The sequence below is a fragment of the Pelecanus crispus genome, chromosome 7 (genome assembly GCF_030463565.1).
Source record: "Pelecanus crispus isolate bPelCri1 chromosome 7, bPelCri1.pri, whole genome shotgun sequence".
NCBI lineage: Eukaryota > Metazoa > Chordata > Aves > Pelecaniformes > Pelecanidae > Pelecanus > Pelecanus crispus.
The window spans coordinates 2205001-2221505 of NC_134649.1; the positions used below are offsets into that span (position 1 = coordinate 2205001).

General features: G+C 41.4%; 1 protein-coding gene across 1 annotated transcript in view; it reads right to left on the reverse strand.

The window, feature by feature from the left end:
• MAP2K5 (mitogen-activated protein kinase kinase 5) overlaps nucleotides 1-16505 on the reverse strand; it is a 142821-nt gene that overhangs the window by 51437 nt on the left and 74879 nt on the right. Inside the window, exons 16-17 of the mRNA XM_075713812.1 lie at nucleotides 15776-15847; nucleotides 2029-2058 (exon numbers count right to left, since the gene is read on the reverse strand). Of these exons, the coding sequence (XP_075569927.1) occupies nucleotides 2029-2058; nucleotides 15776-15847 (102 nt within the window). The remainder of the gene's footprint in view (nucleotides 1-2028; nucleotides 2059-15775; nucleotides 15848-16505) is intronic.

A 16505-nucleotide genomic window follows, 5' to 3' on the forward strand; every position in this document is an offset into this window, starting at 1 on the left:
TTTTTTTTTCCCCAGCTACAGCTGGAGACAAACACTCACTTGCAGAAAATTTCAGGTGTTCTCAAATATGTATTCCTACTTTCCATTTTCAGAGAGAAGTAACTTCAAGTTATTGAGGGACAAATTCTGCAAACACACATACGATTAGCTTCAATCATTTGAATCAGCCCACTGAAGTGAGGAGGATTTACTCAAGTGAGTGACTGCAGAATCAGGCCCTTACGTAGGGAGATAAATAGATATTTAGACATTAGAAAAAAACCCCTACTAATTATCCCCCTAATCAGAGTGGGTTTCTAAGGGTTCTTGTGACCAGCTACGTAAGTGCATGTCTAAAATACATATTCTTCACATAAAAATCCTTCTGAAAAGCAGTTGCTTGAAAAGCTTAATAGCTACATTTTAAAGTTTCACCTCCTCAACTGTTTTACATTAAAAAATATATACAATTTCATGGACTACTGACTTGCCAAATATTCTTTTACAAACCCGATCCGTTTTTTAATTAGAATAGCAAAAAAGATCTTAAACTAGCAATCATGTTTTGCTCCCAATTCAGAAAACAAATTTCTGTCTAGAATCATACATAATGCACGCGCTCTAACTTCTCTCCCCGAGCTCCAACACTTCCGTGAACAGAGGGTTATCTTAAATTGTATCCCACGTCACTTTGATTTAGTGTTATAATACACCATCCACAACGAACATCAAGACACTCAACGAGCACAAGTGAGTACGCCAACGTACGGAGGACACTTCAACACAAGAGCTTCTTTTTCAATCCTCTTCAAAGGAGAGGGTACATTTTAAAATATGGATAAAATATGCAAAGTAGGTTCTGCTACCCGGCTACAGCTCTCTCAGTCAGTAAACATTTTCCATAGGAGACGAGAAAGTGAAAAATCAGTGTATTTCTACATACGCAAAACCTCTGCAAGTCCATAAAAGTGTCAGGAGAATTTGCTTAAAACAGCTTATAAAAATGGGAGAGAGAATGAGTCCCAGCCTATTATTCAATAACCATGTTTGTGAGGCATCTGCATAATCTAACCATGCATAAATTAGTATGTGTATTACAACAGTTATTTGCATAATAATAGCAAGTTAATAGATGCTTAAAGAGCACAGACCAACACCACCTTTAAATCAGACATGCCTCCAGGCACTCTGATCTGTATAGACCAAGATGCAGAAAACAGTGTTCATAAAACATACGAAGACATAAAAACCACATTCAAATAATTCATTTTAGTCCCTGGACACTTCACTTTTTCCCCTCTCCCAGGAAAGAATAATGCGAGGAACTACAGAATAGTTTGTTACTATGAATTCTAACATCCATCTTTGCAATAAGAATTTAAAGGAATCATCAAACCTATTTCTGGATTGGTTGTTTTGTTCAGAGCTTCAGGTTTTTTCAAGCATACAGACAAAGTAAAATATTACATGGTAATGCAGGGCTCAGCATTGGCCTAACCATTGCCACTGAAGATGGAAATAATTTTACCACCAACTTCAGTGAAGCTGAGTTAGGTCAGTAGGAAGTTAGAAAATGCCAGTATTTAAATAAAATACTAACATTAGGTCCTCCTAAAAGGGCGAATCCAGAGCTCCCTTAAGTATTCCATTCACATTATATTTTTGATTTGAGAAGATTTGAGACCATTGTACCATTATTCAAAATTGGAATTAAAAATTGAAATATAAAAAAGGAGTAGATATACCTTCCTGCTTCAAAAGCACTGTTGTACATACTGGATTATTTTTTAATCTCACCACAAAACAATCATTAACCTCATCATAATTTTTGTTGTCTCCAGGGAAAGAAAATCTAGAGTTTGGAGAAGAGAAAAAGAGGGGGGGGAGGAAATCAATAGAGACTTCTAAATGACTCCTTCAAGATACCACTTTTCAATTTAACAGGACAGATTTATTTGTATGTGGCTCAAATGTTCACAATTGCTCTCTGCACCTTCATACATAGGAATGAATGTCACAGTGGCAAACAGCAGTAATGAACAATCTTACCTGAGGATATGGAAACCTCCCAAGAGCAAGCTGGGAAAGGAAATAATATTTGTCTAGTTATATAGATTTGCATGGAGGGCACATTTTCCTAAAGAGAGAAAAGTACTCAACTCTTACTATTGTATAAATTGGAAAATGTCAGCAAAAGTAATTCTGAAAACAGACAAAGAGCTGTATTTAGAATGGAGTCATTCACAACAATTACCCCTTGGTCTACCTTTCTGAATATTTCTGTATTTCTCAAACTCTTTTGTCTGTACCACTCAGTAACACTGTTTGATGCCCAAGTTCCTGAGGACTCTCGAAATTAAACCAGTTCAGCCTCAATAGCGAGGCCAACGACACTGACCTTTACTGATAATTATCTGCAATGAACAGGTATTGTAGAGCATGCACTGAACTCCCCAAGTCCTTCCGTAACTGGCTCAGAGTAAAATCTGGGTTATATAGCTGAGGTTGGCTTCCTTAGCGGTGTCAAACCCAGCTAGGAACCTGCGAGTGGGATCTGGAGAGAGATCACGGCACCCGCAAAAAGCCACTTGGTCTTTTCTTCAGGTCTTCTTTCAACTGCACACGGTATCAACTGGATTTGTTGCCCACACTGTTTTATAAGTCAATTGATGCATTACTAGAGTATCTGCCAGTATCGGTATTTAGACCCAACAACAATACTACTGTTGCCATAATGCCATAGATAATAAATATTCCACGATAAATTCTTTGTACAAGACTTTAGGTTTTCCCATTTGGTATCTGAACCTTGGAAACAATTTCAGCAAAAAACAACTAGTTTAAGTTATTTTGTCTACTTTTCAGTGAAGGACGAGGGTTTTCAGACTTGACATAGACTCCTCCAAAAGGGCATTCAGAGCAGCTCTGTTCTGACCTCCTTTCTGGATGGAGAGGTGGTGGAGGCCCCATCCCTGGAAACATCCCAGGCCAGGTTGGACGGGGCTGTGAGCACCCTGCTCTGGTTAAAGCTGTCCCTGTCACTGCAGGGGTTGGGCTGGCGGAGCTCTAAAGGTCCCTTCCCACCCAAAGCATTCTGTGATTCTATGATAATCCCACCTCTCTCCACGGTTTACAGAGGAGCCATAGTCAGATGAGCTTCTCTACACTCCAGTTAACCTTCGTGAATCCTCCCCTTACCAACCTTCAGAAGGAGGTCTACCAAAAAGTTTATAGACGCACTACTACCATTGACTTGTCTGCATGATAAACTAGGTATATTCACCTCAGACTGACTAACAGCATCAATGCTGAAGGTTGAAGCCATCCTGTCATGTACCGTAAAGGCTAAACCACACGCCAGTGCTGGGCAAAAGCTGTTTTACGGCACCTGTATTGCCACTGATATCTGAGCTCCTCAGTGCTGCGGCTACTTGACCTAGCCAGATTGCAGCTGAGGCAGCTGTGCTAACCTACGATGAAATTTCAGCCTGGCTGGCAGCACAAAACTATCCTAAGCATGAACAATAAGGCATAGACGGAGCTGTAGCAAGGTGAGGAACTGATGGGGGAAAGACCAGTAGACACACTTGAGCCTCACCAGATCAGGAAAAAGGTCATGAGAAGGTAGTAAGAAGCAGCTGACAGCATGAGTGGAAGCAAGCAGAAAACAGCAGAAATGTTGCCCTTCCTGCAATTCCAGCTGCTGCCCAAACCTAGTATCGTACCAGCCATTTGGCTGTGAGCCTTAGCAAATACAGTAAACTTCTTCCAGATCCTCAGAGGAAAGACATTACAAAAGCAGAGTAGGTCTCAAAGCATTTGTGCGAGAGGCATGCAAGAGAAACCCAAAGAGATGAAACGATTTGTTTGGTGACTACCCTTAAAAGACGCTTTCGCAACACTGAGATAGTATTTGTCCTGACAATCTACAGACATATCAGGCGGGTTCTAAAGGGGCGACTCAGTTTGTACAGTATCTCTGAACGCTTAATTACTGCACAGACACATCACGGTTATAGGAACTGCATACCTAAGTTTCCATGCATCCCTGCAAAATCACCCCAAACTTTCCTAAATATCTCACCAGTGGGAGTTTGTGTAATGTCTGAGGAGGAGCCTTTATGGTCTGCTCTATTGGTATGGCGTTGACCAAGGATCCCTACTAGCAATAACATATGCAGTTTTTCCGAGACGTTTCTATTGTGCCACTCATCTCTCTGAAAGTTGTGATCTGCTTGTAGACTTCCATTTGGGGATCGTTGTGTTTGCTTGGTTTGTAAGACCAACACGTACAGAATATAGAAGAAATCAGGCTTACGGGAGAGACTGGAATAGGGAACAACATTAAGGTGATGAGACAATTAAGATCTCTTCAGGTTCTCCACAGTGATACAATTTAAGCTAGCTTCCTCCTCTGGGTTTCTTCCGTGCTTTGTCTTCCAGGTTTGCATTTAAGGCTCAGCTCTTTGGGGTGAATTCTGCCTTTCAGTTTTGTTTCCGGTGCAGTGCTGAGCACAGTGCTTCTCTTTGCAGCAAAGTCATCCTCGTAACAAACCAACCTGAGCTAAGCAGGCTCGATCGCCATCCTTTCTGTCACTTGTGTCTGGCTCACAGCTTCTCCCAGCTCAGAGTGACACTCCAGTCACTCTCTGATGGCAGGCTTTGAAATACACTACTAAATAGTTAAGCAAAGACCCCACATTTTCTGTTATGCTCGGTCTGAAGAACCAGGAGCTACTAAAACATACCCTTTTTCATCTTCTTTTGGGAGGAGCATCCTTAACTTCCAAGAAGCTGCTCGAGATCCTAAGAAGCACTGCTGCTGTGATAGCCTATAAATGCCTAGAAACAAACCTGTAAATGCCGAACGCTTTTCCATGAACAGAAGTAGAAGAAATCCTGATTTTTCCAATGACTACCAACTTAACAATAGTCATTACAATAGCTACAGACTTGTAGGAACCTAACAGTTATCCCACTGTAGAACAAGAAGGTGATTATGGCTATGTGCACAGGGCATCATTCTGCAGAGCTTATTTGAGCAGAAGAACGACCACTGCCTCGATGATGACTTCAAGCTAAGCATTTCCATTCTCACTGACGATTCCTCTCCCTGACCACCACACGCCTCAGCAGGGGCTCCAAAGGCAGCAGAATAATTGGGGAAAGAGCATTTTTCTGCCAGATGTAAGTACGGGGTGTATAAACGAGCTTCGAAGAATCCGAAACGCATCAGGAACAAGTTCTGTGGGGGTTGTTAAAAAAGAAACGTGTTTCTCGGTGAAGCTGCTCCTTGACCGAGACCTGCAAAGCAACACAGCTGTGGACAGACCATGTGCCACTTCTGCATCCCCCTGAACCATCACTCGATTCATCTAGTCAGAGCTGTTTCCTGCCTGCAAGATTGTCAAGGTATTATAAATTAAGAAACTTACCAAAGAGTATGTAATCTTCCCTGAAATAGCCTGCAGATATGTCACTGTACTAAATGTGTTTCAGATTTAATGAAGCTTTAATGTCCTTTTTAATTTTGCCTGTTTCTATATCACCAGGGGTCGAGCAAGGCAATCAGCACTCAAGAGGGTGGTTTGGTTTAAAACTAGGAAAAACTCATTTGCTTATGAGTTGCACTGTATTTTCTTAATTAAATTTACTAAGTAAAATGGTTTAAGTTCAGCCAACCAATGACCTCTGTATGTAGATGTAGATTTATAAATAGCGTCACAGTTAAAGTAAAGAAAAAAAAAAAACCCAAAACCAAACAGATTAGAGCTTCACTAAAGGCATTTTCATACTCTCCATCATCTGTCTCGAGGAAGTCATATAAACACACGCAGCACAAGCCAATTCAGGATACAAAAAAATGTAAACTACCAAACTAACACGCTATCAAAAACTTATCTCCTGCATTTACACGATGAAACTCAGGAATGTGCAATTTTGTTTTTAAGGCTTTATAGCAAAAATAGAATATTTCCTTTCACACCAGTTAGGTTTGGGAACTGATCAGGATTTTACGTAGCTCTGGATATTAAGGAGGGGAGAAGGGAATGCTTAAACTTCAAGGAGTTGGTGCTCATTTCCCTATGGATACCCTCCTGCTACACAAGACCTGTAAAAACCATCATTTTCAAAAGGCCCAGTGAATTGCAATGCCAGCATGGTATGGAAATATAAATGAGAATCAGACCATATCAGCAAGAAATATGTCAGAATAACACTTTCCTACACCATTTCACTTTAGAGCAACTGCTTGTCTGTGTAGGGTTTTTTTTGGGGGGGTTGGTGGTGTGTGTGTGGTTTTTTAAAACTATTACTTTCTTAGACGTAGAAGTAGCCCATCAGAGCACTTACAACGCCTGTCTTACGGCGTTCGGTGAGGTTGTGTCCTGAAAAATGATGTGCACTTCCAAGTGCAAGTACCTGACAGGAGCCTTCCCCCAGACTTGGACGGAAGCGCAGATGGATGTACGGGGCACACCATCACATTTTAAACCAGTACTTGATAAACTGAGAAATAATCCCAGATTATTAAATAACAAGCAGAGGTGCGGTGTGCACGTATGCTGATTTTTATCAAACTGTATCTAAAAACACATAAGGGAAAGCAAAAAGAACACGAGGCAGCCGGTTTTGGTAGAGGCAGGTGCCTAAACCCTCTGTACCGAGCAGCCGTAAGAAGGGCTGGAAAGCCACGCTAACCTGTTCTCAAATACATACATTTAACACGCAGATAAGTGAACACAACATTAAAACGACTTGTTGAAATAACGTAATTAACGCTTTTGGAACTGCAAATGGAAATCCAGAAATCCTCGCTAACGAACGGCTTTCGCTCCATCGCTCTTCCCTTGCCTGCCTCTATATTGTTAATAAGAATTACATTAGCAGCTCGGTCCGTACCCTGCTCAGAAAGTGACTGAGGGAAGGAAGTTCAAAACATATTTTTAGGACACTCGGGCAATAAAGTCTCCCCCTTAGATTATTGGCTATGTTGTGCAAGTTGTTTTTTAATTTACAGTTATACTGAAAAGCATGGGATGTTTTTATTCTTAATTTAGACACATTCCATGTTTCTCAGCATAACTGCAAATTGAAAATAAGCACTTACAATATCGCTAGTGATCTAGCTGAAGGAGGACTTTATAGTCTGAAATGTTCTAAAATTTGTTCTTAATTACCTTGTGCACATTTTACACAATTAAATTTCCATCTAAGGATTTTGCATTTAGATTGTGCTCTGCAGTTAAACCCTCATTTTATGGAAAAGCAGCCGCCACTTCGGAACATTCAGACACAGGAAACTTTAAAAATCAGACTTAACTACTGGATAACATAAAATTCCCTAGGTGAAATTTCATTCCAAGACCAATTTATACATTCCTAGATAGATGGCTTAAAATCACCTGAAACTCTGCAGGGTATGTACCTTAATAAATATTAAATACCTCAAAAACTACTCTAAGTAGGATTTTTCTTGCCTTCTAATATCAATTTCACTGTCCTCTTATTGCACAGTTAAAAAAAAAAAAAAAAAAAAGAATCCAAAAGGATATAACAGCAATTTACCAGCGTTAAAGTGCTTCTGAGGTTAAACTGACAACAAAGAAGAACAGAAACACAAAGCATCTTGAAGTAGGGTTTCAATTAAATGTGCAGGATTTAGTAATGCAGGACGAAAAAAGAGTTACAAATTAATTTAATCTTCTGCCTATAGTTTGCAGCTGCACTCCAAAGTGTCTGGGGCTTAAGAACAAAGCCTTGAAAGGCCTCAGAGTGAGGAAAGCTTCAATTTTTAATGTATAACGCCATTAGCTGATAACTTGTGGAATCTGCGACCCCTGCAGAGGGGCATAAGCGCGGGTAACAGAGACTGATGAAGTGACATATTTGTTCGTGTCTAGGACTATGAGGAAGAAGGTTATTACTAATACCGTCAGGCCCAACAGAAATATGCCCTAATAACCTTTGGGACATTCCTTGGCTTGAGCAGATGAGTTCGAGAGCTCTCTACATAAAATATATTAAAAATCAAAGCCTAATTCACCTTAATTAAAGATAATTAGTTTCACTTTGACTTCTTTTAAATACGAACTATAGTAAATGCACTGCAAACTAAAGACTGCAGACAATCATGATTAAATTGCACATTCCTTCCTCGCCGCAAATCCCTTGTATTACCAGGCTTTTACTGCTGCGTCTTCAAAGGTGTCGCTCAGAATAGCAGCGCCTTTTCTAAAGGGAAAAAGGTGGGACACGGGCCTTTCAGGGCCAATCTAGGAAATTGTCAGGTGCAAAATTCACACAAATGGTCCATAAAGATTCATGAGACTACTTGGTTGAGTAGAGAGGTTCCCCGCTTATTTGTTTGCTGGATTTAGATTCAATAGCTACAGGAAAAAAAGGATTAAATTCAGTTGTGCTGGTGGAAATGCAGTTCAACTTCAGCGAAGCAGCAGCACCGCTGTTCTCCACCTCCACGGGCGCGAGAGCGTTCAGCTGCCATTACAAACCAATTAAATAACAGGGAAAGGCAGACTCAACTGAGAAACGTTTCTAAATTTTGGACTTTTCAAAAGTAGAAACAGCTATTCTACACAGCGTAAGAACAGGAAACGTTAACCCGTATTCCATAATCCTATACATCACGACTACGCCACAGCTGATGTTATCCCTTAATTGTCCACTCATTCAGCTGCTCGGGTAGAAAACTCTATTATTTCTTCCACTGCCGCACAGACTGCCCACAGTGGCCTAAGAGCAATTGCTGGGAAACTTGATACATTGAGGTCTCAACCCGTGCAAACTGTACCTAAACTTACACTTTATTGCAGCTTAGTTCACAATCTTCACCTAATATAGGGTTACATCCCAGTGCAGCAAGCGGATAAATCATCTTGGAATATTACTCCGGCTAAGTTTAGCTGTGAGTGGAGCATATGTGCTTCCGAGTCACTGAAGCAAAGGCCCATAAAATACACTAATTACTGGAAGTTATGGTCACTGAGTGATTGATAGCGCTCGGCGAGGCAACTTCCCCATTTTCAGCTATTCTGACGGGCCTCCCCCACCACACAGCAATTATTAATTCATGACCCAACCCTCAGGCACTGGTACCTTTACTTCTAATTCCGCTACCGCAAAGATCGTGATGTAGCTGGACATTGTCTGTCTCCATCCTGGTGGCCGCCGAAGATGGCAGATGAGGAAACGGAGCTAATGGCCACTGCTTGGAGAAATTGCTCGGAATAGCTCAAGGGGAAAAAAAACCACTAGGCCGGATTTTTCCTAAGAACAAGTTTCTGAAACGCATCATTCTGTACAGAATGATTAAAACTACATATATACTCTACGATAAGAACAATTCAAGTTATTGAGCAAAATTGTGTGTTACAGCCACTCTCAACAGCTGAGGGAAGCGTGCAAGGATTTGTCCACACAAGTCACAAACATCACACTAGTACAGTCCTTAAAAAGACAGAGTAAAAAGGTGAGGCTCATTGCAAAAAAAAAAAAAAACCAAACCACTTTTTATTTTCTTGCTTTCCTTAACCCTAAACGAAAGGTGTCTGTTACTAAATAGTCACACCTACGCAATCACCAGTGGGCCAAGCTGCAAGGCCCAAGGGCTCAAGGCACGAGTCTGCTCTCAGCCATACTTCATCAAACCAGAAAAAGGCCAGAAATGAAACATTTTCTCCATAAAGTTGGTTCTTTTTCAGGAAGGGTCTGGCCAAGGGCTGGGGCCACAGAAACCAGCGCTGCCCGAAGCCCTGCTGTCAGCAGAGAGAAGATGTCAGCTCACAGAGATTTTCAGAAACACTTGGTTTAAGTTGTCTCTAATATTAGTTTTATTTAACACCCATGTAAACACCCATCACATCCCAGCATTGCTGGTTATTAGATGGCTGGGCACAGAAGCGAGGCTTGGGGGTTTTTTTATTAGTTTAAAGAAGGTTGGAATTCAGTAAGGAAAAAAAAAAAAAGGGAGGGAAAAAAAAGTATAATTTAAGACACATCATACTGTATGTACTGAAATGTGCCCAGATCCACCTAATGCTTTAAGAACTTCTTGAATTCTCACTGTGGGAATGGGAAAATCATGCTCTTCACATATTTGCTCATGCCTTCTGCTACGAGCCATTCTCAGCGGCTCTACCAGCACCAGCAGCATCGCCCTTGCAAGGCCATTCCCAATCTCTCCAGTTTAAACACGCAGAATAAAATCCTGCTCATTCCAAGCGTGCATAAAGCAAGGACAAGTCCAGTAAGAACTGTCACTTGATCGGAGACACCTCACTTCAGCCAAGTATTTTGTTACGATATCAAGACTCCTGCTCTGCATGGAGATTAAATGCAAATTCTTGTTTCCCACTTAAGCTTGACCCTTGCGATCTTCTAATGGGCTATTTTAATTAATATTCCTCCTGCCTCCACTCAGTGTAGCTTTCAACACTGGAGGTCACTGCACGGTCTGTGTCTGCTTCCAGCAGTCACACATTCACAGTTGCCCCATCATGACTGCACCCCTTTGCACCAAACCTTCACCAAGTCTCCAGCGCCACTATAGAAAGCTACGCTGTACCCCCAAGCATCGGGCTCAGATTTCCCCCCACATCTGCCTACCTGCTATTGTTTAGGTAAGGGCATAAAAGTGATGAAAGACCAACCGCTATGTCCACACATTAGCGAAATCCTGCAGAAGACCAAATTGTGATCTGCAGGAGTTCCTGCAGATCAGCTCACAATCTTGATCTTGAACCATTATCACTTCAAAGCTGGCGATATGTGACTGACCACATATTTTAGACTCTTCTGAAACCTCCTCTCCTTGACCAGACTACATATATGTGAGTCTTTACATCAGTTTTATGCAGTGAAACATCTGAAAGATGGAAGTGCTTAAAGAGAATCGTCTTAAAGCAGAGCTGCTTCTCCTGTAGCACCCTCTTCAAACATGTTCCTCCTCTTTGCTTTCACGGTCCGAGTAAGCTCTTCTTACATCTCCGTCTGCGCTCCCAGCCCAAGTGTGCGGAAGAGTCTAAGACCCTAGAATGCTGACATTGCATGCATTCAGTGTTAACCCCACTCAGAAGATACGTGCGTGTGCCTGAAAAACACGACATAAGGCATGTTTGTTGGATATATACTGGTGTTCCTATATGGGGGAATGAACACAATTGCTGAAAATCTGTCATATGACTGCTTGGAATATTGCTTAAAACAGCATCTTAATGCAAATGTCACAAACAACTAGCTACCCTTGAAAGCTCTTGCAAATGCACAGCTAACAGAGAACTCTCATGACCGAAGATTTAAAATTCTCACTTTGGGAGTTTTAAGAACTTGTTTCTAACATTAAAACTGATATACAAACTCCTTTTCCCTGAAGGAGAGAACACTGATAATCTTTGCAAGAAAAGTTAATTTTAAAAGGAGGCCTGAAACACAGGGAAGTAGCTGTTTTTCTCAGCAGAGGACAGTGGAAAGTAGAGACTAGGATGTGATACAAAAGGAGGTGCAAAAAGTTACCATTAGCCAAGCACACAAGCTCATACTCTACTTCTAAAAGTTTGTAGCATAAAGAAATCACTTTCATTTCCTGCATTTCAGTGTAATATAATACCAATTCTATCTGTAGATGAAACAAGCCCTGGATCTTCTGGCAAAGATCTGCAAGCCCATACTTTGCCTCAACGAACAACTTGGATCACAACTCAGTTCCATTCCCTTCCCAAAACTTCCTTCTCGTCACCTACCATCTCTCCCCATGGCATGTAGGAGACTCTGGTCCTTGGTATTGCTCGAGAGCATGCCAGCGCTCCTCAGCAGGCAGCTTTGAGAAGGTAAAATCCAGGAGGAAACCAAGAAGCAACGTCCTGCAGAAGCAGGAGGACCTGAGAACACACCAGCCCTACAGGGTCCCACCAAAGCTCTTCTCATCCAGCTCCTTGTCTCTCATCCTAGGAGAAGCGGCTCAGCTGAAGGTGACAGTCGTATACCTACTCCTCAAACATCTCCACCAAAAGGCACCACTGGACAAGAATAGAATCATAGAATCGTTTAGGTTGGAAAAGACCTTTAAGATCATCCAGTCCAACCATTAACCCACACTACCAAGTCTACTCTAAGCCAATCAAGGGTAGACTAGACTAAACCATGTCCCCAAGTGCCACCTCTGCCTGTTTTTTTAAACACTTCCAGGGATGGGGACTCCACCACCTCTCTGGGCAGCCTGTTCCAATTCTTGACCACCCTTTCCGTAAAGAAATTTTTCCTAATTTCCAACCTAAACCTCTCCTGGCGCAGCTTAAGCCCATCTCCTCTTGTCCTATCGCTAACTCCGTGGGAGAAGAGCCCAACACCCACCTCCCTGCCCTCTCCTTGCAGGTAGTTGTAGAGAGCGATGAGGTCTCCCCTCAGCCTCCTCTTCTCCAGGCTGAACACCCCCAGCTCCCTCAGCCGCTCCCCACCAGCCCTGTGCTCCAGACCCTGCCCCAGCTCCGCTGCCCTTCTCTGGACACGCTCCAGCACCCCAATGTCCTTCTTGTGCTGAGGGGCCCAAAACTGGACACAGTATTCCAAGTGCCTATCAAAACCTAACAAGATGTATTTTATCCCATTTTGGATGCTTTGAAGTTCACTTTCGGACAGCAGCCATGCAAGGTAGGATTAGAGCCATATTGGAGAGTAACAAGAAATATTAGGCAATCTAATTTATCGTCCTGCGCAGGGCATGGCTCTGGGAGGGAGACTGAATCGGTTACAGAATGCAAAGAGCACTCAGACTCAGCCTAGTCAGCCTGGAGTGTATTTTATGACTGAGTTATAAACCCCTGAAAAACGGCTTTTATAATGAAAATGCTGACACAGTCTTCAACGTAGTGACAGCAATGTCATTGGTTTAAATTGAACTTGCTTTGTCAACCCAAGAGCACTTAAATAAAACATCTAAAAACCTCACGAAAACCCATAAACTATTTGTGATGAAACACTTTTCAACAGTTTTACAGATTATGCATTAAATTTAATTAACTTAAAAAAATCCTGAAGAAAGAAATGCAAACTCCAAAAAAATGAAAGAATAATAATGAAAAAAGCTAACAGCATTATTTCTTCTTTTTTTTTTTTTTTAATTTTTACTTTATTTTTTATTTTTGGCAAAGGAAAGACTGGGCACCCTCAGACACCTCTTACTTCAAAAGATACAAGAATGCTCACCATCTCTCAAAACTTACATGGTACCCACACCTAATACTTTTCACACTCTGCCAGCAAGGTTTTTTGGGGCAGTTTTCCTAACCTTCCAAAGTAACTGTTCAGTTTCTCATTACACATAGCTTTGCAGCAAAGAAATTCAAGACATTTTAAAGGCTGAGAAGAATATTAAAGAAAATGAGACGATTTACTTAGCTGCTATTTTATATTACCATACGTCAGAAGAGCCCTCGCAAACTTGGTCCCACATGCCGTTTCTTTTAAATTAACGTGCTATAACTGTGCTAGCTTGAAGTTGTGGGGATTGGAGTATTACACTACTAAGTGGAAATGATTTTAAAATCCTACAGCAAATGCTAACTTCCCTTTTTAACAGTTCCATCAACAAAAGCCTGGGTGTCTCCACTACCAATCCCCATGTCAATACAGTGTTACTTTAATGACAGTGACCTTGTGTGGCTCTTTGAGCATCTTCCTCACCTTTTTTGAGACATTTTTCTAAGCCACTGTCCTTGCTTTCATCATTTAACACATCACTCAAACCACTTCAGTAAAACAGCGATCATGCTGAAGAGAGGTCTCGGAGGACCAGATGACATACCAATTAACAAAGAGCACAGAACCAAATTGTTTTTTGTACATCTGGTTCAGAAGATATTCGTGGAAAGTGGGAGAGAGGGGGAAAAAAGTTGAGAAGGTTTAAAAGGGGAGAGTAAATGCAAATGAAAGGCTTTTTCCCAATGTTGGCTAATATAATGTGAAATTCATCCTTCAAGTCAAATTCAGTCAGGTTACCTACTGGTAATCCTAAACTAAATTCCAAATGTCTTGGTCTATGTGGTAAATCGTCATATTGCTGCTGCATTCAGCCAAGGTCCAGTAAATGCTTGCTCTATAGGACTTCTGCATTTATACCACTCTGTTCCACCAAGAATCAGCAAGAACACCATAGTCAAGTCCTAATGTAATAGAATCTCATTTTAGCCCTTTATTGGCTAGGTTTCTTTATAGAGTGCGTGAGTATGTTCTGTATCTCTCCCCAAATTGTGAGGGCTCTCCAGTATCACAGACCATTAAAATCTGCAGTAAACAAATTAAGAGAACTGCATCCCCTGTGACACGTTAAAGTATGTCCCTATTGTAATTCAGAGTTAGCTTCAGTTAGACTCTGGAAAAGACTTACAAGATCTGAATGCAATGATTCAGCATTAAGTGTTTTTGTTTTGGTTAAAACTGATTTGGCAAGGAATTTATTGTTTGAAAACATAACACTAGTCTTGGTTAACTTTCAGGCTACAAGATGTGAAATCTGCCTAGATGCAGAGGGCCAGCACCAAGACTAATTAACTTCTGTCCAATCTTCTGCTAAAAACATCAGTTGCACTTCACCAAAAGGTATATTCAGCTTCACCTTAACGATACTATATTACACCAGAAAAGAGGGGAAGGGCACCTATATTTTTCACTTAATCGTATCACGCCTTTCTCAGGCTGTGCAAAAAAGATGATGCAAGTCATCAACGGTTTGAACAAACTGTTGTTAAAGGAAGAAACAACTGCTCCAAGCAGGGGGAAGTTCTTTCGTGGGACTGTTCTTGAGTAGAAAAACTCCTGAGAGCTTACTGCTCGAGCCGTCAAGACTACAAGGGTTTCCAGCTGTAGCTGGCTTGTTTGTGGCCAGCCAAGGCGAGCGTGAAAAAGGCTGCATGAACATCCCCATACCATACGTGGTCACCACCAGAGCTCTCTGTCCCTTCAAGCCAGGTCTGATTTTGCTGGTCAAGGCGCTATCGTAACACAGGTATTTCTACTCAACTTATACACTCTCGGTTATCTTTCCTATAAACAATCACCCATTTTTATAAAGCCATTGAAATTTAGGTTTCTTAAAACGTCTGATGAACCCTGAGCTGTAAAAACCCAACCGTCTTCCTGACTCAAAACTGACCTTGCTCTAAGCCTGCGGAAAGCATGGGTTCTCCTGAATGGCTGCACTTACGACCACATTCTCTTTGAACTGCTTCACTGTGATAAGATGCTCTCCTGCTTGAAACTATGTTTGTGAGAAATCTTCCTAAAAGCCCTTGTGAACACTTACATTCCAAACACTTTACTTAATCACACAGGGAGAGACTCATACCATCATGCAAATATTTCTGCAAAGATTTTGCAAGGCCATTAACCAGCTCAAACGTTGAATCTGCATAACGCTATTCTGACCCTACTAATAGCCCACTCTGTCCTGGCCTGCGAAGATGCAATACAGAAATACTGTCATCTTCCATCCCAGAGGTGTTGAAAGGATGCACAGGCATCCGTGCACCAGGCCCTACTTACTCTCACATGGAGTTTTAATAGAGGGTTTAGGACTGTTACAGGGTTTGTGCAGCTGCTCTTTATACCTAACCGAACTGAACACGGTGAGAACAAACCCATTCTAAATACAGCCAAGGAATTTAGCCATAGTTAACAGCATGCACATATAAAAGAGTATACAAAGACCACACTGAAATATTTTGATGTCAGATTGCATTTGATTCTTGCAATGTGCAGAGGAAAATGATAGATATTTGCATACCTCCATGAAGGAAATCCCTAGACTCCAAACGTCCGAATGAATTCCATACTGTTCTCCTGAAATCCGCTCAGGCTGTAAAGAGACGGAAAGAAACACCTTCTTGAACCTGGCAAACAAACATACATACTTATGCCACAAAAGCTAGCCCAGGGCAAACAAATCAACTGAGAAAAGGCAAAGAAGCTTAAAGCTGGCGGAGAGCGAATCCACTCTTCAAACATGACTCATTTATTTATTTTTGCCTCTTCTGCACGAGCAAAGGACTTGGTTATGCTCAGACTTGTCGCCATGCATTGCTATGCACCTTGTAAAGTTGGCCTTGGCAATGCGTTTGGGCTGGTTTATCCAACAAAAAAAGCCAACGGCTTGCAGAGGTGCAGCAAAGCGCAAGGTCAAGTTTGTGAGAGTCCGACGGTATATACACCTACTGCTAAGCCCAGGCACAACAGCAAGGTACGCTAGGAAAACAGACTCCGAACGTTGAGTCGAGGGGTTGGGGAATAACTATGGTTTAAAAAGCAAAGTTATTGAAGCCAAAAGAATCAATGAAGTCACATGCCAGCAATTTTATTTTATATACGCTTTAATTTAATTTTTGACCTATAGAAAAAAAGACTTCACTCAAAACTATTAATAGCAAGTTTAATGCCTCATGAAATAGAATGCTGTAAAATATAACTGCTAGTTTTTACTTGAAAGCTACAATTTAAGCATTTCCAAGGTCAAGTAC